Source organism: Trachypithecus francoisi, unplaced genomic scaffold (assembly GCF_009764315.1).
Source record: "Trachypithecus francoisi isolate TF-2019V2 unplaced genomic scaffold, Tfra_2.0 Lachesis_group4, whole genome shotgun sequence".
NCBI classification, from domain to species: Eukaryota; Metazoa; Chordata; class Mammalia; order Primates; family Cercopithecidae; genus Trachypithecus; species Trachypithecus francoisi.
The window spans coordinates 110899510-110920930 of NW_022681469.1; the positions used below are offsets into that span (position 1 = coordinate 110899510).

Genomic DNA, 21421 nt, shown 5'->3' on the forward strand with positions numbered 1-21421 from the left:
GCAGTCAACAGACACATGAAAAAATGCTCATCATCACTAGCCATCAAAGAAATGCAAATCAAGACCACAATGAGATACCATCTCACACCAGTTGGAATGGTGATCATTAAAAAGTCAGGAAACAACAGGTGCTGGAGAGGATGTGGAGAAATGGGAACACTTTTACACTGTTGGTGGAACTGTCAACTAGTTCAACCATTGTGGAAAACAGTGTGGCGATTCCTCAAGGATCTAGAACTAGAAATACCATTTGACCCAGACTTCCCATTACTGGCTATATCCCCAAAGGAATATAAATCATGCTGCTATAAAGACACATGCACACGTATGTTTATCGCATCACTGTTCACAACAGTAAAGACTTGGAACCAACCCAAATGTTCATCAATGATAGACTGGATTAAAAAAATGTGGCACATATACACCATGGAATACTATGCAGCCATAAAAGAGGATGAGTTCATGTCTTTTGTAGGGACATGGATACAGCTGGAAACCATCATTCTCAACAAACTACTGCAAGAACAGAAAACCAAACACCACATGTTCTCACTCATGGATGGGAATTGAACAATGAGAACACCTGGACACAGGAAGGGTAATATCACACACCAGGGCCTGTTGTGGGGTGGGGGGAGGAGGGAAGGATAGCATTAGGAGATACACCTAATGTATATGACGAGTTAATGGGTGCAGCACACCAATATGGCACATGTATACATATGTAACAAACCTGCACGTTGTGCATATATACCCTAGAATATAAACTATAATAAAATAAAATAATAAAATAAAAAAGGGACGATGAAAATAAATGAAATGTAACACACAGCATGTGAGATAATGTTTTAATACATATCTAAAAATGCCTTAAAATTCAATAGAAATAAAATAAAATCTTCTAAAACTTGACAAAAGGAAACAACAAAAATTACAGACTGGAAAAGCCTGGCTGACTGGAGTGATGTCCTATCTCAAAAAGGAACAAACAAACACACAAACAAGCAAAGGATTCTGAAAGCAGAGAATCAAACATATTTGTACACCATTCTTCCTTCATCCTACTAGCACTCTTCATAGTAGGAAAAGGCAAAAACAACCCAAATGTGTCATGAATTCCTTCATCAGTTTTTGTTTTTGTTTTTTTGTCTAAATGTTTTTATTTGAAACAAATAGTTGCACCAAGCAAGAGGTTACTTTGCCCACTCCAAATTAAAACAGAGCATAACAGGGTCAAAATTTATTTGGCAGGACAGTTCCAGTATGTGAACATCCTCCTCACTGTGGTTGGGTTAACTTTACTCATATGCAGCTGTTCTTACACAAAATATTAACCCCAAACTACTAGTGTCATACAAAAGGAAGTGGTCTTGACTTTGTATGTGGGGCACCATGTTCTATAAATGCTGAAAGGTAGGAGAAGCACAAACACAACCCACTCTTTAAAAAAACTAAATAATTCAAAGTAGAATTTTCTATCCCCCCCCCCCTCATTCTCCAGTAATAAAAAGTAGTGCTGGGATCCGGCACCCAGATTTGTTTTTTATCCTGACCATTTACAAAGTGTTCCCCCATATGACTTGCATCATTAGGGTAATGGGTAATAGTTCATTCACTATGAAGAGACCTGTCTACTCCTTCCTCCTCTTCTTGCCTTCATGCTCATGTTCCTTGGGGCAGCTGCTATCTGAGGGTCTTTTAGAGCCACCGTGCTGTTTGGCTTCTTCCAAAAACTTGTCCAAACCAAAAGGATCTTCCTCAAACTGAACTGGTCCTTCTCGGCCTCTCTGTCTACGGTCTGAACCAGAAAACTCCTTGTTGGGAACAAATCTGTTGGTCTTTATTCTGGCTTCTAGATCATCACCATACATGTCCTTGTCCAGATTTTTACTGGGCCTATAAATACTCTGGGCCATATCTTTACCACCTCTCCAGGCTTGATCATAAACATTATAAATTTCATCTTCTCCACCTGCAAATCCACTGTCCATACCCTTGGATTGGTTGAAGAGCCTTTGGTTGTACTGAACTTCATTGGAAGTCCGAGGATTAGGAACATCGAGAGCAATGGCTTCACTGATATCCCGATTTTCATTTCTCTGAAGTTTCGACCTCTTATCAGGAGCTGCCCTGGAAAGATTCCGGTCATGCCGTCTCTCTTTTCGCCTGTCATGCCGGATTTCATCCCTCTCACGTGCCTCCCCATCCTCTTTTTCCACGTGAGTTTTGATCCCAGCTCTTCTCTCCCTGGCTTTCTGAGCCATTTCTCTAAGTTTCTCTTCGTGTTTTTCCTTTTCTTTCTGAGCCATTTTTCTCTCTACTTGGGCACGCATTTCCACAGCTTCACGAGCCTTCCGATCAGCAATGTAGAGGGCTTCTGCCAGTTTGGCGAAATTTTCATTTATGTGTACTGTCTGTAGTCCTCTTCCATCAGCAGCCAGACGTTTGTCTAACGGAATTGTATAACCCTTTGCATTTTTCCAGTTAGAAATACAAGGAGGAATCTTCCACTCTTGTTGTTCCTTTACAGTCATCTTTCGGCTAGGAGAATGCATGACAGGTGCAGGAGGAGAAGGTGGTCCCCGGGGGATTTTCTTATTAATCTTGAACCTTGGAGGCTCCATTGGATCTTTCTGCATTTCTACCATCCGAATAACCCTCTGTTTAGCTCCAGAGTTGAATGCCACTCCTTGCTGAGATGGTGTATATCAGATATACTGAGCAGGAGCCAGTTTGTCAGCTGCCCGAACTGGCACGGCTGCGGTGACCTTCTGTGATACAGATTTTTCTAAGGCTACTCTTGTCTTTTCTATTATCTCTTTAATAGCTTCTTCATCGGGCCTTTGCAGGTCTGGATCATCTGCATTCATAACCTCCTTTGGAACCAGGTCAGTGTATTTGCTATAAATGACCTTGTCTTTTGACTGTCCTTGTCAAGCGATTGCATCATATTTAATTTTTCCTTCAGAATCCACCTGAATGGCCAGTGCATTCGACATTTTTTTCTTTCGTCCCATATCCAGTGGATACTGGGCCACATGGATCTCTGGGAAAGCACCTCCATCTCCAAAATCCTCTAATAACCGAGGTATCCAGCCTTTCCGGTACCCGTACGGGGGAGGCTCTCTTCGGGAGGAGACCAATGAGGTCTGCCGCGATCTTTGGGAATCTTGCCTTTACTTCAGTCTCAAGCTGGTCCTGAGATAGCTGAGTAGGTGCAGGTAAAAAGCTGGTGAGCGCCATCTTCTTCCGCTTCTCATCAGTTTTTTTAGGATCTGAAATACTGCCTCAATTTTCAGTTACTCATTGTGGGGTGGACCTGCAGTTACCACATTTGGTCCAAAATTTTATGCTGATGAAGGTAGACCTGTCCTGCATTTTCAGAGGGACAGAATTCTGGTGTTTCTCCAGGTTCCTTGGCTTACTAGGAATGAAGATCCGGGAAGAATGTATGTGTGTATGTATGTATGTATGTACATAAGTATTTCCTGTTTTTAAATTTTAAAAATACGGGATACATGTGCAGAACGTACAGGTTTGTTATATAGGTATCCTTTGCCATGGTGATTTATTGCACCTATTGTCTTATCCTCCAAATTCTCTTCCCTCACCCCCAGTCCCCAGCGGGCCGTGTTGTGTGTTGTTCCCCTCACTGTGTCCTTGTTTTCTCAATGTTCAACTTTCACTTATTAGTGAGAACATGCGGTGTTTGATTTTTTTGTTACTGTGTTAGTTTGCTCAGTATGATGGCTTCATCCATGTGCCTGCAAAAGACATGATCTCATTCCTTTTTATGACTGCGTAGTCTTTTATGGTGTATATGTACCACATTTTCTTTATCCAGTCTAGCACTGAAGGGCATTTGGGTTGGTTTCATGTCTTTGCTATTATATATAGTGCTGCAATAAACATACATGTGCATGTGTTTTTATAGTGGAATGATTTATATTCCTTTGGGTATATAGCCAGTAATGGGATTACTGGGTCAAATGGTGTTTCTGGTTCTAGATCCTTGAGGAATCACCATACTGTCTTCCACAATGGTTGAACTAATTTACAGTTTCCCTAACAGTGTAAAAGCGTTCCTCTTTCTTCTCTGCCTCACCAGCATCTATTGTTTCTTAACTTTTTAATAATCACCATTCTGATGGATGTGAGATGGTATCTCATTGTAGTTTTGATTTTCACTTCTCTGATGATCAGTGTTGTTGAGCTTTTAAAAAATATATTTGTTGGTTAGATAAATGTCTTCTTTTGATAAGTTTCTGTGCATATCCTTTGCTCACTTTTATTTTTTTTTTTATTTTTTATTTTTTGAGACGGAGTCTTGCTCTGTTGCCCGGGCTAGAGTGCAGTGGCCGGATCTCAGCTCACTGCAAGCTCCGCCTCCTGGGTTCCCGCCATTCTCCTGCCTCAGCCTCCCGAGTAGCTGGGACTACAGGTGCCCGCCACCTCGCCCGGCTAGTTTTTTTGTATTTTTAGTAGAGACGGGGTTTCACCGTGTTAGCCAGGATGGTCTCGATCTCCTGACCTCGTGATCCGCCCGTCTCGGCCTCCCAAAGTGCTGGGATTACAGGCTTGAGCCACCGCGCCCGGCCCTTTGCTCACTTTTAATGGGGTTGTTTGGTTTTTTGCTTGTAAATATGTTTAAGTTCCTTGTCAATTTTTGTTATTAGACCTTTGTCAGATGGGTAGGTTGCAATAATTTTCTCCCATCCTGTAGGTTGATTGCTCATGCTGATGATAGTTTCTTTGCTGTGCAGAAGGTCTTTAGTTTAATTAGATCCAATTTGTCAATTTTGGCTTTTGTTGCAATTGCTTTTGACATTTTTGTCATGAAGTCTTTGTCCTTGCCTGTGTCCTGAATGGTATTGCGTAGGTTTTCTTCTAGGGTTTTTATGATTTTGGATTTTACATTTAAGTCTTTAATCCATCTTGAGTTAATTATTGTATAGTGTGTAAGGAAGGGGTCAAGTTTTGGTTTTCTGTATGTGGCAAGCCAGTTTTCCCAGCATCATCTACTGAATAGGAGATCCTTTCTCCCTTGCTTGTTTTTGTCAGGTGGCCATAGATGTGTGGTGTTATTTCTGAGGTCTTTGTTCTGCTCCATTGGTCTATATGTCTGTTTTGGCAGCAGTAGCCTGCTGTTTTGGTACCGTAGCCTTCTAGTACAGTTTGAAGTTAGCATAATGCCTCCAGCTTTGTTATTTTTGTTTATGATTGTCTTGGCTATATGGGGTATTCTTTGATTCCATATGACATTTAAAATAGTTCTTTCTAATTCTGTGAAAAATGTCAACGGTATTTTGATGGGTATAGCATTGAATCTATAGTGTTTGGGCAGTATGGCCATTTTCACAATATTGATTCTTCCTATTCATGAGGATGGAATGTTTTTCCATTCGTCTGTGTCCTCTCTTATTACCTTGAGCAGTGGTTTGCAGTTGTCCTTGAAGAGGTCCTTCACATCCCTTGTACTCCTAGTTGTATTCCTAGGTATTTTACTCTCTTTGTAGCAATTGTGAATAGGAGTTCATTCTTGATTTGGCTCTCTGCTTGACTATTGTTGGTGTAATGGAATGCTTGTGATTTTTGCACAATGATTTTGTATCTTGAGACCTTGGTGAAGTTGCTTATCAGTTCAAGAAGTTTTTCAGTTGAGATGATGGGGTTTTCTAAATATGAAGTCATGTCATTTGCAAACAGAGACAAGTTGACTTTCTCTCTTCCTATTTGAATACCCTTTATTTCTTTCTACTGCCTGATTGCCCTGGTGAGAACTTCCAATACTATGTTGAATAGAAGTGGTTACAGAGGGCTTCCTTGTCTTGTACCAGTTTTCAAATGGAATGCTTCCAGCTTTTGCCTATTCTTTATGATATTGGCTGTATGAAATAGCTCTTATTGTTTTAAGATATGTTCCATCAATACCTAGTTTATTGAGAGTTTTTAACAGGAAGGGATGTTGAATTTTATCAGAGGCATTTTTGCATCTATCAAAATAATTGTCTGGTGTTTGCCTTTGGTTCTCTTTATGTGCTTAATTACATTTATTGATTTGTGTATGTTGAACCAGCCTTTCATCCCAAAGATGCCCACTTGATCGTGGTGGATAAGCTTTTTGATGTGCTGCTGGATTCGGTTTGCCAGTATTTTATTGAGAATTTTTGCATTGATGTTCATCAGGGATAATGGCCTGAATTGAGCAGGTGTATGTGTGTGTGTGTGTGTGTGTGTGTGTGTGTGTGTGTGTTTACCTTGGTTTGCCAGTAGGTTGATGTGTGAGTGTGTGTGACGTGTATGTGTGTGTGTGTGTGAGAATGTGTGATAGAGAACCAAATTAGGGCAGAAGAGGCTCCCTGGCCTGCCATGACATTGAATGTTCTGAATTCAAGATGTTCTAATGGACTGTGTCAGTTGGCCTTCAGCCAAGATGTGGTGCTTGCAAAAGACTGCCAGCTGTTGTGGTGGTAGTGGTGAGATTTGTACTTGCCTTATGTTACCCATGGGAGGTATTCTGGTGTCTCAGGGAATAGGTAGAGCCAAAGGGCTTCTAAAAGTTTCTTCTGTTAATCTACGAGGGTAGGTGGTTGAGCAAAACCAGGTGGGAACAAGGTCAGGTAAAGTGATGCTCTGGCTCTCTACGTGTGGGACAAGCAGTGGCTTGTCAGTGGGAAATCAGTTCTTGGGCCACTGGGGTAATTTTCCAGAGAGAAGTGAAGCTGCCTCTGCCTCTGTACAAGGAGAGTCCATATGAAGAATGGGGAATAGCAGCTTGGCAGTAAGCCCCATCCAGCTCCCACACCCTTGACAAGGCAGGTCTCACATCCACAGTGTTCCACTGGGAGTAGCTAGCTAAGTTTCAAGAAGTCTGAACTCAGAGCTCAAAACTGACCCATACCATAAGCCTCTCCTATTGAGACAGTAACTGCAGCCTTCAGGCCACTCCCCTCCTGATCCACCTGCAGAGCAGGGGCTTCCAGCTCCTGTGCTTGCTGCTGCATCACACGTCCCACTCACCTCTCAGTTCTGGCCTGGGGAGTTTGTCCCCACACACGATTATATCAAACATTTCAGTTGGGAGGTTCTCTCAACCTGTGACCACCATTTGAGTTAGCTGTCAGATTTCTGGGAGGTCCTCTCTGAGGTAGAATCAGAAATGGCTTCCCTCCATCCTGCCAGAAAGTGGGAACGTGCTGGAGACTCAAAGCACATCCCAATGCCACTCCTCATATACTCGCCACTCTTCACTAAATCAACTCCAGCCCTGAGTAGGATTAAGGCCTTCCCCCATGGCCTAGATTGACAGGTTTCCCAATGGAAGTGTATACCTTAGAGCCAGTTTATCCCCCTCTCACACCCTGGAAACTCAAAATTTTCTGCCTAGCTTATGGTGTAAGCTGCATCCTGCTGCTTCTTTCAAATGGTCTGTGGCTTATTTCAGTTTTCCTATTAAGTTCCTGTGTTGCTTCTTGAAAGAAAGTTCAGTGCGAAACTCTGCATACCATTTTGTCTTTCCAAGTGCAACAGGCAGGCTAACAATGTCTTCAAACCACCATCTTGGAAAACAAAAATAACGATTTTCTCATTCTTAAAGATTTTGCCAAGATCTGTTAGTGACTCACAAAGAAATAGTATTGGGTATATTTGAAATGAGTATTTATTCATTTATGTTGATAAGTGAAAATACAAGATAGTTATCAAGAAGGAAGTACTTAATATGTATATTTTAATATTCTTAGATGCAAATAACTTTACTTTTGATGTATTTTTATTTTATGTCAGTTTCATTTCAACTTAGGTTTTAGGGGTTCTTGATAATCTGACATGATAAGTGGTGTTGGAATTGGCATTAAAATCCTCCATGCTCTACAGCACTTCATCCTTCTTCGGCAGGCACCAATTTGATCTTCTACTACTTTGCAGACATCTCTTCTGCAAACACCAGACAAATTGAGACAATGACCTTCAGCAGCACCCAAACCACCTCTTACTGCAGGAAAGAAGATCCAGTGAGATAGTCAGTCCACAAATGGAATGTAAATCCATAAACACTCTTAAGTAACAGAATAAATGTAGTATGAGCATTTTTATGTGGGAGCTTTTGAAATGGTTGCTGCTCATATGTCAGAGACACATGCAGATTAAGAAAGGTAGTAGTTTCAATCCCAGTTTGGCACAACAGTCACGGTATTTTTGGTGGGGCAAAAGGGATATGGGAGGGGATAGTACATCTTCATCTTTTCCTCTGGGTTTTCTCTCAGAAATGGCTGCTGCTTACCCCTGCGGCAAAAATGCCAGTGTCTTCTGCCAGAGTGGGTTACTGAGGGCCATGGTGGTTCCACCTTGTGGCTGATACTGATAGTCCCTTTCTGCTTTTTTTGTTCCTAGCCAAAAAAGATGTTTCTGCTGTCTCAGGTATGCTGATTTTAGCAGTTGTTTTTTCTATATGGCTATTCGTTTGGTTTTTTTTTTCATTCACTCTCTCTCTCTCTTTTTTTTTCTTTTTTTGGCTTCACTGTATTGCCGTAATTTCTTAAGTGGTCTCTTGAACCCTCCCAGGGCTATTTTGACTTGTACATAGCTATCTGTATATTTTTTCTTGGGGGAAGTGTAGGGTTAAAGGCTGGTATATCCTGCTCTTGCTCCCCCAAGTGATTTTATTCCCCCAAGCTAATATTTCAGGCTTTCAATGTATTCGTGCTTTCATCTGTTCAAACATAAGTAGAAATTACTTTTTCTCTCCACATTTAGATTTGCTCTGTCTACTTTAATTGCTAATAGTGTCTTAGTCATAGGATAGATTAGTTAGAAAAAGTATATTTTTGACGTTATAAATGATCCTTTCAATTTGTGTCTAAAAGTGGAAAATATTAGAGAGCTTAACATTTATTATTGTGTCCAGACCAGTATTTCCTCCAGATGACCTTTATTACAACAAAGATAATTTAATGAAGGTCTCTCTAATGGTAAAGCTGGTGGCTTTGTGCTATTATAATATCCTTAAAATAAAGTGATAGTCTGGTGGAAAGATCAACTAAAGCAAGGGTTAGAAAAAAAACACTTATTACCTTCATTTTGGTCTCACTCTGCATTAAGAGTTTTCATTGTGTCAAAGATTTATTATTCATTAAGTAACCTAATGTTCATTTAATAATAAATGGATCCTATTAAATATGATTTTTAAAATTATAATCACATTACTTTTATTCACATCTGTCTACTGATGCCATTCATAGATGAGAATGGTATAACGTTATTTTATTTTTTTCATTTTGCCACATCTTTATTTACTTAGGTTTATGCTATATCGAACAATGTATGTGTGGGAGTAATGGGTGATTCAGGAATCCATGAGGGGGAGGTTTAAGCTCTTTAACTTTGAGCAATTAAAATTAGCAACATAATATTGAAATACATGCATAACACTCAAGTGGTACTTTCAAAATAGTGTATATTTCCTCTGTTTATTTGTAGCTTTTAAATCCAGCTAGAAGTATTCTATTTCTTTTAGGCTTCATAAGTCTGAGAGTCTGTAGTGAAAGCTACAAATAGTAAATGATGCCAATTCATGTGCTCCCACCTGTGGAAGAATTGAATGTCTTAGATAAAAAAAGACGGTGCAATTGGTGTACAAAGTATCTTAGAATATAATTTGGTGGTGGTTTTTCTGTTTCTGTAGCAGAGTAACATATATAATATATCCAAGTCAACAAGTTATTTAAATATGCCTTTAAACAGGGAGAACTGAAAATAATACTGTGAATTCTGGTAAGCATTTAAAAATAATGAGGAGAATATTGCCTTTACAAAGTCAAAATTTGTGTGAATACAACCTCTATAGCAATTTCATAGCAAAACACTTCCTTCAATCCTATGAAAGTCAGAAGCAAAAGAAGAATGCCCACTGTCAATGCTGTATTAATATAGTTCTGAAAGTTTTGAACAGTGAAACATATTGTAAGAAGACAAGTCAGGGGAGACTTGAGCCCACTGTTTTTCCTCTCCTTCTATACCTCCCAAAATACCATTGGAATGTTGTCACATTTTGAAGAATCTATAGTAGTGTCCCAAATCATAGAATACTATGAATGCATCTGAATCTGAGATATCCCCCAAGAGATACAAAATAGGTGTGACTAGAATGAAAGAAAAATTTAAGCTTTTGGTCATGACTGCAAGTTAGCTGCTCTCAAGTGACGGCTGCTATAGAAAAAATATATTTTAGAGGATCTTTTCGAAACATTTCTATCACTGAAAATGGTTAGGCAAGTTCTAAAATATCTCCTCTTTCTTTTTTTTTTTTTTTTTTTTTTTTTTTTTGAGGCGGAGTCTCCCTCTGTCGCCCGGACTGGAGTGCAGTGGCCGGATCTCAGCTCACTGCAAGCTCCGCCTCCCGGGTTTACGCCATTCTCCTGCCTCAGCCTCCCGAGTAGCTGGGACTACAGGCGCCCGCCACCTCGCCCGGCTAGTTTTTGTATTTTTAGTAGAGACGGGGTTTCACCGTGTTAGCCAGGATGGTCTCGATCTCCTGACCTCGTGATCCGCCCATCTCGGCCTCCCAAAGTGCTGGGATTACAGGCTTGAGCCACCGCGCCCGGCCAATATCTCCTCTTTCAAACACAAAAATAGTCTGTGAACTGGAGCTTGAGCAGTGGGCACTTTGTATTGATAGCTGATGGAGCGGGGTGAGGGTTCCCAGATCTTCTGGGAAGATCTGCTATTATCAGTAATGCTAATGATGATACTACTGACTCATGGGCCATCAGAAATTCCAGTTTGTTAATGCTGAAACTTCTATATTGAGTTAATGCATTGAGTCAGCTTCACAGAGGAAGTCTGGATAATAGCATTCTCATTTCACAGCACAGAATGATGGCAAGTTAAGGATGAACAATGAGTTCAGTATTAAAAATGATCAGGTAAGCAAGACACCATGAATAAAAGTTAATGAAATGAATAGCATATCTAGACCCTTTAAAAGTAAATGTAGGCCGAGCACGGTGGCTCAAGCCTGTAATCCCAGCACTTTGGAAGGCCGAGACGGGTGGATCACGAGGTCAGGAGATCGAGACCATCCTGGCGAACATGGTGAAACCCCGCCTCTACTAAAAAATACAAAATACTAGCCGGGCGAGGTGGCGGGCGCCTGTAGTCCCAGCTACTCAGGAGGCTGAGGCAGGAGAATGGCGTGAACCCGGGAGGCGGAGCTTGCAGTGAGCTGAGATCCGGCCACTGCACTCCAGCCTGGGGTGACAGAGCGAGACTCCATCTCAAAAGAAAAAAAAAAAAAAAAAAGTAAATGTATTGAAATCGTCAATGTGGAGAAATAGTTAAGCAGGTATGTATCAATTGTTTAAAGAAACAATCTACTATCACAAAGATGTAAAAACAATAGTAAAACAATATAGATGACAGAAAAAATGGGCAGGTCTGGCTGGGCATGGTGGCTCATGCCTGTAATCCCAGCACTTTGGGAGGCCAAGATGGGTGGATCATGAGATCAGGAGTTCAAGACCAGCATGCCCAAGATGGTGAAACCTTGTCTCTACTAAAAAATATATATATAAAAATTAGCCGAGCATGGTGGTGGGTGCCTGTAGTCCCAGCTACTCAGGAGGCTGAGATAGAAGAATCGCTTGAACCTGGGAGGTGGTGGTTGCAGTGAGCCAAGATTGCACCACTGCACTCCAGCCTGGGCGACAGAGCGAGACTCCATCGCCAAAAAAAAAAAAAAAAAAAAATGCAGATCTGAAACAAAAAATAATTTAAAAATAAGTGCAAGTTATTAATGATATATTAGGCACAGGTAAGAGGATAACTAGTGAAGAAAAAAATGTTTAAATGATATACCCAGAAAGTAGCGTGGAAACACAAGGTCTAACATTTATTTAATTCAAATATGGGGGGAGAGAAGTGTAAAAGGATTTACCATTTCAAGAGATTCTCAAAAAGAAATTAAGAAAAGGTATAAATCCATTGATTCAAAGAATATATTTCTAACAGATGATATAAAAATAAGCTCACTTTAGTTAAATTATAAAACATTAAAACCAAACACCAGACCATACAAACATTGAAAAAAGGACAATTTATAATGAAATAATATTTATCTGATTATTATAGTAAAGCAAAAACTAAAGATGAGTAAACTAGTGTCAACAAATGTTGAGAGAAAATAACTGTTAATATAGAATTGCGTACTCAGTAATGCTGTCTTTCAAGATCAAAAATAACAATATGAAATTGACAGATAAAAATTAAAATTGTTCACTACCAAGAGATCTGCAGCAAATAAAATTTCAAAGGCTACATATCAGAAAGAAAGAATTTAACCCAAAAGCTGATATTAGAGTCAACTTGGAATTCCATAAATATCACTAAACTGATGATAATAGTAACACTTTCTGACACGTGGGGATTCTGAAAAGAAGTGAACTTTTACTTTTGTTTAGAATTTAGAAAGTTATAGAAAAATGCTCTTGCCCTGACAAAGAGAATAAGCTGGATAATCTATAGATCATAGATTTCATTTTAAAACACAGAACTGAGGTCTCAAAAAAAGCTAATTAACTTAAATTCAGAGTGATGAAGCCCTGCTGAAAAAAGAACGGATCCACAGATGCTTTGTGCCTAGCTGAGTTGCAGCAGCAGAAGCAGGAGGAAGCTGCCCTTGATGGAGATAACAGTTGAACAAGTGAGTCTCCAGCAAATGTTGAAAGGCTGAGTGTGGGCTTGTGATAGTTTAACATCATCAGTAGGGGCCCAAACACACTCACTCTCACTCACTCTCCCTCGTTAATGCTTTTCTTTCTTTCTTTCATTCTTTCTTTCTTTCTCTCTCTCTCTCTTTCTTTCTTTCTTTCTTTCTGTTCCTTTCCTTTTCTTTCTTTCTTTTTCTTTCTTTCTTTCTTTCCTTCTTTCTTTCTTTCTTCTTTCTTTCTTTCTATCTTTCTTTCTTCTTCTCTCTTCTCTCCTTCCTTCCCTCCCTCCCTCCCTTCCTTCCTTCCTTCCTTCCTTCCTTCCTTCTTTCCTGTCTCTCTCTCTCTCTCTCTGTCTTTCTTGCAGTCTCACTCTGTCACCCAGGCTGGAGTGCAATGGTGCGATCTCGTCTCACTGCAATCTCCGCTTCCAGGGTTCAAGCGATTCTCCTGACTCAGCCTCCCAAGTAGCTGGGACTACAGGCACATGCCACCATGCCTGGCTAATTTTTTGTATTTAGTAGAGATGGCGTTTCACCGTGTTAGCCACTGACCTCTTTATCTGCCCACCTCGGCTTCCCAAAGTGCTGGGATTACAAGCCTGAGCCACCGCGCCCGGCCCCACTAATGGTTTTTTCATGACCTATCTTGTGTGCTCCTAGGTAAGATAGGATGGAGACCAGAACTACCTGAGACACTTTTGAGGGACAGGCATGTAGGAACTGCTGCAATTTGAGGTCAGAGCAAGGTAGAGGTCTTACTGTGAGAATTGGGGAAAATCCTCTGTTACTGGGGAGTGGGTAGGGGAGCTGAGACAATCCCCCCTTCACTCTCTTTTCTCACAGGTGCATAAGCAGAGGGGCCTGATGAGGTCTGAAGGCAGGGCAGGGCAGGTAGATGAGAGAAGCAGATTCTCTGGTCTTTCACTGAGTGTGAGGCAGCTACTGCCCAAGGCTGGGCAAGGGATGGGAGCCCTGAGAGATTCTCGAGGAGCAGAAATAGAGTCTTGCTGAGGATGAAAGTGTACAGGAGAGCTAAGAGAGGCTCCAGTGCTGACCATGACATTCTGCAAGAAGAGAAAATCTGTATGTAGAGGTTTATGAGGGAAAATCATGAGTTCACTTTTCAATATCTATTACTTTTGAAATTAAGTGTCCAAATAGATATACCAGTGATGCAGTTGGATAATTTATTACAAGCCTGGAGTTCAAAAGGAGGTCCAAAAGGAGAATTTAAAAGGATGAGACTTGCTGAGCCCCTCCCGAGTGTGTGGTGAGGGAGAAGAGAAGAGAAGCAGGAACTGAGCTCTGGAGCTCTCCAATAGGAAGTGTGATGGGAAAAGATGAGGAAGAAACAAAGGAAGCCGAAGTGGTAGCTCCAGTGAGATAGGCTGAGAATCAAGTGAACGTGCTATCCTGGAAGCCAAGTGAAGAAAGTATACTATGAAGAAGGAAGTGATGATTTGTGTCAAATGCTGCTAATAGGCCAATTAAAGTTGTAGTGAAAAATGATCATTGGATCTAGCAATATGGAGATTATTGGTAACTTTAACAAAAGTGGTGTCAATAACATGATCGAAAAAGGGGGAGAGAGCCCGATTGGGATATATTTAAGAGACAATGAGAGGAGAGGAATTGAAGACAGAGAGTATGGACAACTATTTTAAGATGTTTTGCTGAAAACTAGAGCAAAAAATAGGATGACAGTTGGTATCAGAAGAAAAGCAAGGACATACTTAACAGCGTATTTGTATGCTGATGGTCATAATTTACCAGCATAAAAATTGATGACACAGTCACAATTGATGACACGTGATATAGTGAACTGCAACAGGAAAATCCCCAAGTACACAGCAAAGAGGGAATATAATACACAAATCTATTTTTAAAAAAATTATTAGAATCTCTGAAACATCTGTTTTGACATTAACCTTTCATTCCTGCAATAGTTATTTTAAGCATGTTCTCATTTGTCCAGTGTTGCCAGGTTATTATAAAGTATATTAGACTTTATGAAAAGCATTTTTTTAAATATTAGTTTTTTTATTGTTTCATTAATTTATATTTTGTATTTATAACTTTCCCTTTATCTTCTTTAGGTTTATTATGCTGTTTTTTTTCCAAAAGCCCTCAAAATGCACGTTTAGCCCATTAAATTTTAGGCATTTTACTATTGAAAGTGATGTTACCCATTTCTGTGTGGTTACTTGTAATATACCATGAGCGGCACTTCTTGGTGTCTTTACTTATTATTAATTCACTTGTCTGAAGTTCCTTTAACTCTCCTTTCTAGTCCTAACTTTCACTTTGCAAATCATTTTTTATTCATAGCCACGTAAAATATAATTTATTTTGAAAAGTCTCATATAATTTCACTTATTCTAGGATTATAATTTTTCTGTTTGTTTCTTCGAATAAAACTTTCAGATTTGTCAGCACTCATTTAGCAGTAGCTCCTGTTGATAGAATTCCATCCATCTCTTTTGACCTAGTGAGCAAATATAATAATAAATGCTGCTGAAATTCAATCCTGTCAGATCTAACTGCCTGCATATAAATTTCCAGGTCCCACAAAGGCATCTCATGAGGTCACGTTCTGTTGTATCCTTACTTTGTATCTTGAGATACCTTGGTGGGGCATGGAAATTTACATGTAGGCAGTTTGATCTGACAGGATTGAATTTCAGCAGCATCCGTTATTATATCCACTCACTAGATCAAAAAACATGGATGGAATCTTATCAACAGGAGCTACTGCTAAATGAGTCTCTTTTCTATTTTTCCCTATTATAATCCTAGTGAAGCTGTAAATATTAGGTTCTTGAACCCACAGGACTGATTCTAGGATCTTGTCTGGCCAGGGATATAGCCTTCTAATCTGCAGAACCTTATAGTAATCAGCTACCAACTTACCTGGGGATAAAAGAATTGAAAAAAGAAGGAGAATAAGGAGAAGCAAATGGAGTCTCATGGCTGAAGGGCCAGCATCAATGTGGGTTGAGCCTGGAGTCTCTGGACATCGTGGGTCTGGGCCTTTTTATGATGCTGTCTGAGTCTGTGATTTGTTCTTGGTTAGTAGAGCCTAACGAAAAGAGAATAACTAAATCTCCCACAAGAAACTTCCAGGGACACACAAGTACATAAATGTGGTGATATCTCAATGGATGAGAAAGCAGGTGAATGCTATTTATTTCCAAAAGACTCACGATGTCTTATTGTCACCTGCTTTCTTTATTATTTTCGACATGTACATGCAATAATCATTGCTCTTACTTTAAGTATAAAGTATTGTTTGCCAGGCAATATAGTAGGAACTGAAGTAAAACTGCATACAAAAACTGTACATAATTAATGGATATAGTTTGGCAAATTTGCACATATATATTACTCTTGTTACCACATACAATATCCGGGTAATAATATATCCATCACCTCCAAATGTTTCCTACGTCCCTTTATTGTTATTGTTGTTGTTGTCAGAACCCCTAAGATCGACCCTCTTAACAAATTGTTAAATACAAAATACCTCATTATTAACTATAGGTACTATGTTTTAGAGCCTAACTCTGTAATTGACTCATTTTGCATAGCTTTAACCCTTGAACAATAACTCCCCATATTGCTCTTTCCCACTCAATAAAATACCAAACTCTTTTAAAGTACATTCTATATAATCCACTTTTTGAAGTTTTTTCTAACATTCTTTTGTCTGCTCCCTCTCAGTAAAGGGAACTATTAATATAGCAGTTACCTATTTTGGATTTCTGTGTCTCTTACATATATTCCTGCATGAACCCATTTAACACTTTATCTCCCATTATCTTAATATGAAGTAAAATAAAACTTGAAATGATTTTAGAAATGAAATCACAAAAGGGCTTTGTAAAAGTATGATGTACCATTGCTTATTTGTAAGAATTCAAGTTATATTAGGGGTTTTAAAAAATCTTTTGTTTTTATTTGTTCTTTGCTTGTAAACCTTGTGTCTTGCATATTGTGCGCACAGTGTCTTTCCCAGCTATTTGCTTTGGGAAGATAAGTTAGAGTTACAATAAACATCAAAGCCTATCTTGTCTAGTAACTTACCTTACAGATGAGGAAATGAGCTGAGGGAAAGGAAGAAACTTGCCCAAGATCACCCAGTGATCAAGTGAGGAAGGTGATAGGGACAGCACTAAGGCTTGGTATTCTGAGCCTCATTCTATTTTCCACTCTTGCCCCTTCTCTGTTTCCTCCTCTCTTCCCCAGCCTTCTAAAGAAAACTTTGCAGTTCTGCTGCATGTCTACCTAAGGGCATCCTGAGGAGACCCCACTTTTCATTAGACTGCTTTTTTAAGCACTGTCCTGCATTTTCTTCTTCAGTCTTGTTGCATCCCATTTTTGGCTATAAGTAATGCTTCCGCTGTGCTGTTCTATCCAATTAGATTTTTTCTATTTTCATTGAGTGAAAATTAAAAGAACAAAAAAATCAAGTTTTAAAACTTGATTAAAATTTCCTGGGGATATGGATATAAGACATATATTTTAAAATATTTTTCACTTTCAAAATTAAAAATCAAATCCATATATTTAGCCAGGGGGACTACTTGGTAACTACTAATCAGATGGGTCTTCAGTAATACCACAAGGTTAATACTCTTATAAATCAATTCCCTGGTGTTTTGTGCTACTGAGTTAATACAATTTGATATGGTATCACCTTTAACCAGGCTTTGAGGAGTCACACAAAGGAACAGCACAACGGAACCATAGGGTGGGATGTGTGGGGAAACCGAGATGTAAAACACAGCCTTGACTCTGACATTTACTCCACTGTTGGGAAGGTACTTCAATTCCCAGGGCCTTAGTATTTTCCTGTATAAAACAGGAAAAATAGAGCCATCTTTAAGGTTTTGTCAAATCTTGTTGCTGAGTGATTTTATAGTGTCTGCAGCTATCCTCTCTGCTAATCATAACAAGGCTAACTAACTGTTCTTTTGTTTAGTTAAAGATATTTTTGCATTTGTTTACAAATACTTATTCTTCCCTTCACCAAAAAGGAAACATTTTAAAGACAATTTATAAGATGTTCAGAGTCTCTTACATATCAACTCCTCACAATGTGATAGAGTAGCTTAACCCCATCCCTAAGAGTATAGATTCAGATCAGCCTTGTATGTAATTAACCCCCAAACCTATGTGGAGTGTGGGATAGATAATATATTTCAAACACATGAAAAGGCACACGCACACACACGCACAAAGTGATGTACTATGCACGCAAAATCACCTTCATGGGATGACTGAAAGTCCATGTTTTATTGGACACCAAGTTCATTAGAAAGATGTGGGTGCACAGTTTTGACCAGAAAACCTTGTTAAATGGGAACATAAGCTACAAATATTTTGGCAAAAGATTAAGGTTTATGAACAACCAACCATTTATATTAAGTTACAATTAATTAGGCCATGTTGAGAAACCGTTTGGTTTAGTTAGTGATTAGACATTTTGTTTGTGAACACTTCCCAGACTTTACTAGCCCTGCTAATCCCTATTTTGCTCCTGGTCTGAACCCCCCACAGTGCCTTGTTTATGGTACAGTGCCTACTGCTTGTATGCTAGATTACTGAATGTATATTTGCCTCCTCTACTACTGTGTGAGCTTCTTGTTTGCCAGGACAGGGCTATATTCCTCAGAGCTGAGGAGAGAGTTGAATCATGTGGTCATTTATTCTCAAATCCTCTTCAACAAGGGAAGCAAAACAGGACAGTGAAAGGCCATTGCACATGGAAGCAGGAGGTCTGGATTTGAGTTCTGAATCTCTAGATCTATTACTAACTGGAGGTATGGATAGAGTCAGGAACATTTTCTTCCTGAAGTCTTGATAGCACCTATGTAGGTCCAGATCTGTTGGATCTAGATAAGGGGATTCTCAATAATTTCTGTGCATAAAATCAACTGAAAGTTACTTTGCAATGCAGATTCTTAGCCCCATTCTACGAAATGTTGACTGTTTTATAAATTGATAAATATTTTTATTAAACAATGTAAATTTCCTTACTTGCACCAGCATACAAAATATTGAATAATACTAGCAGCAGAATCTTTCAACAAAATAACTATGTATAGCTATTAAACCACTTTGTTTCGTGGCTTTTTATTTTCTTTTATTTATCACCATTGTTTTATTTATAAACATTGTTTCTGCTCATAAGGAGTATGTATTCTCTACATGTTTATAAAATTAATGCCTAAATGAAGTTGCTTAAGGCAGAAGTTGATTTCTTTTTCACTTAAAATTAACCTGTAGTTACACCATTCAGGGCTAGTGCAGATACTTTCTAATGTCATTAGGGATGCAGGTCCCTTCCAGGTATCTGCTCTGCTATACTTCAGAAAATACCCTAGTTTGGCTGCTAAATGCCCACCTATTATTTCTGAATTCTAGGCAGCAGGGAGAAAAAAGGCATGGGAGAAGGGCAAAGGAACATCTACCCTTCCTTTTTAAATTTTTAAACCAACCTCCCTTAAAAACACTTTGTTGAGATGTGATTACATTCAAAAAGCTGTACCTATTTAATGTATATATCTCAGTGAGTTTGAGGATAAGGAGACATTGTGAAAGCATCACTACCATCAAGATTATAAACATAATCATCACCTCCTGAAGTTCTCCCTCCCATTCTAATTATTATTTCTGTTAGTAAGAACAATTGACATAAAATTCACCCTCCTATATTTTAAGTATGCAATACAGCATTCATAGCTATAAGCACTATGCTGTAAATTAGACCTCCTGAACTTATTTATGTTTGTATATCTAAAACTTTCTACTATAATCTACTCATTTACCTGCACCACAACTCCTGGCAACCTTCAGTCTACTCTCTGCTTCTGAGTTTATTTGAGATTTCAAATATAAGTGAAATCATACAATATTTGTCATTCTGTGTTTGGTTTATTTCACGTGACTTCATGCCCTTCAGATCCATCAATACTGTCACAAATGACAGGGTTTCATTATTATATAATACTGAATAATATTCCATTGTGCATACATATATATATATATGTATATATATATAACGGTAATTCATCCGTCCGTGAATGAATGATAACATGTGTGTCTTCTTCATATATCTTGACTATTGTGAACAGTGCTGAAAGGAACATACAAGTGCAGATATCTCTTTCACATACTGATTTCAATGACTTCATATATATATATATAAATATTTATATATATATATTTATATATATATATAAATAAGTGGGCTTGCTGGAACAAAATGGTATTTTTATTGTTAATTTTTTGAGAAACCTCCATATTATTTTCCAAGATGGCCATACTAATTTACATTCCCACCACCAGTATACAAAGGTTCCCTTTTCTCCACATCCTTACCAACACTTGTTATCATCCATCTTTTTGATTATAGCTATTCTAACAGGTGTGAGGTGATATTTCATGGTAGTTTTCATTTGCATTCCCATGATGACTAGAGAGGGTAAGAATTGTTTATATATATGTCGTCCATTTGTATCTCCTCTTTTGAGAAATTCCTACTCATATCTGTTGTTCATTTTAGTTTTTGAATTTTAATTTTATACACAGAGGATACATGGGCAGGTTTGTTACATGGATGTATTGTGTGACGCTGAGGTTTAGAGTATGAATGATCTCATCACACACATAGTGAACATAATACCCAATAGACAGTTTTTAAGGCCTTGTACTCAACCCTCCCTCCTCCCTCTAGAATCTCCAGTGTCTATTGTTTCCATATAAGTGAGAACTAAACAGTGTATAACCTAATGTGTAGCTCTCACTTATAACGGAGAATATGTAGTATTTGGTTTTCTGTTCCTGTGCACAATACGACACTGGGCTAATTTTTGTATTTTTGGTAAAGACGGAGTAGCTTCAGCATGTTGGCCAGGCTGGTCTCAAAATCCTGAGCTCATGCGATCCACCACTTCACAAAGTGCTGGCATAACAGGCATGAGCCTCTGCACCTGGCTTTTCTAAATGTTTTTTTAGCTTACATTAGGTTGCCTGTTCTAGAATTTTGTGTACATTTATTTATATTATAGGACACTTTTTAGCTTAGCTTTCCCCACTCAGGGTGAGAAAGATTATATTTATCCAAGATGTTGATTAATAGAGTGGATTATCCCCCGTTATTGCCCAATATTGCTCTATATATGCATATAATTCATTTATTGATTTCCTCTCGATAGACATTTGAGTTGTTCCCAGGTTTTAGCTATTGTTAATAGAACTCAAGGACATATTTTTAAAATAAAAAATTTCAATCCAAAATGTCCTTTCCTTTTGACTCTCCAATATTGTGTCAGGGTTACATTTTTGTTGTCATGAAAATCCAATGACATTGAACAAGATGTGTTTCCAGAATCAAGATTCAGTATATGTGTGGTCTAGCTGTGTCCCTAGAATGTAGCCCTTATTAGTTTTATTAAGCATTTTCCTATATAAATTGAAATCAAGTAGAAGATGCATTTTTCCACAGTAGGAGAAATAGAACAGTTTAGGACTTTGTAGAGATAGCAACTTGCTGCTTGCCTGTGCAACCCACCTCGAAAGATACAACTCCTCCAACTTTTGGTTCCTGGTGACTTGTCCAAACAATTAGATGTGAACTGACCTTATTCCCTTACAATACTGCAAGTCGATCTTCTGCACCTGGCCAAATAGAGTACAAAATTGATGGGCATACAC

The 21421-nt window shown here is 38.8% G+C and overlaps 2 protein-coding genes and 1 long non-coding RNA gene across 4 annotated transcripts in view; 1 reads left to right on the forward strand and 2 right to left on the reverse strand.

The window, feature by feature from the left end:
* The window catches only part of LOC117072747, a 31984-nt gene extending 22784 nt beyond the window's left edge, over positions 1–9200 (forward strand). Inside the window, exon 2 of the long non-coding RNA XR_004432937.1 lies at positions 7897–9200. This is a non-coding gene — a long non-coding RNA (uncharacterized LOC117072747). The remainder of the gene's footprint in view (positions 1–7896) is intronic.
* On the reverse strand, positions 1129–3243 carry LOC117072717 (SNW domain-containing protein 1-like). Its single transcript, XM_033193109.1, is given in 2 exon segments — positions 1129–3167; positions 3169–3243. Coding segments are annotated over 2 exon segments (1611 nt in total). The 3' UTR covers positions 1129–1631.
* Positions 7764–16873, reverse strand: LOC117072731 (beta-defensin 109-like). Of its 2 annotated transcripts, XM_033193129.1 has the most exons (3): positions 16787–16873; positions 15614–15782; positions 7764–7993 (listed from the first exon to the last, which is right to left on the reverse strand). In XM_033193129.1, the coding sequence occupies exons 2-3, from the start codon at positions 15669–15671 to the stop codon at positions 7788–7790; spliced, it is 264 nt and encodes an 87-aa protein (XP_033049020.1). In that variant the 5' UTR covers positions 15672–15782; positions 16787–16873; the 3' UTR covers positions 7764–7787. The 2 variants fall into 2 exon arrangements, with proteins under 2 accessions (XP_033049020.1, XP_033049021.1); XM_033193130.1 differs by lacking the exon at positions 16787–16873 and having other exon boundaries at positions 15614–15881.
* Positions 16874–21421: the final 4548 nt, after the last annotated feature.

Bases quoted from the DNA above. Each gene is read 5' to 3' on its own strand.
- LOC117072731 (XM_033193129.1), bottom strand. From the start codon at position 15,671: ATGAGACTCCATTTGCTTCTCCTTATTCTCCTTCTTTTTTCAATTCTT. The intron at 7,994-15,613 runs GTAAGTTGGTAG...TCTTTCCTGCAG, and splicing joins TTCAATTCTTTTATCCCCAG to TAAGAGGTGGTTTGGGTGCT.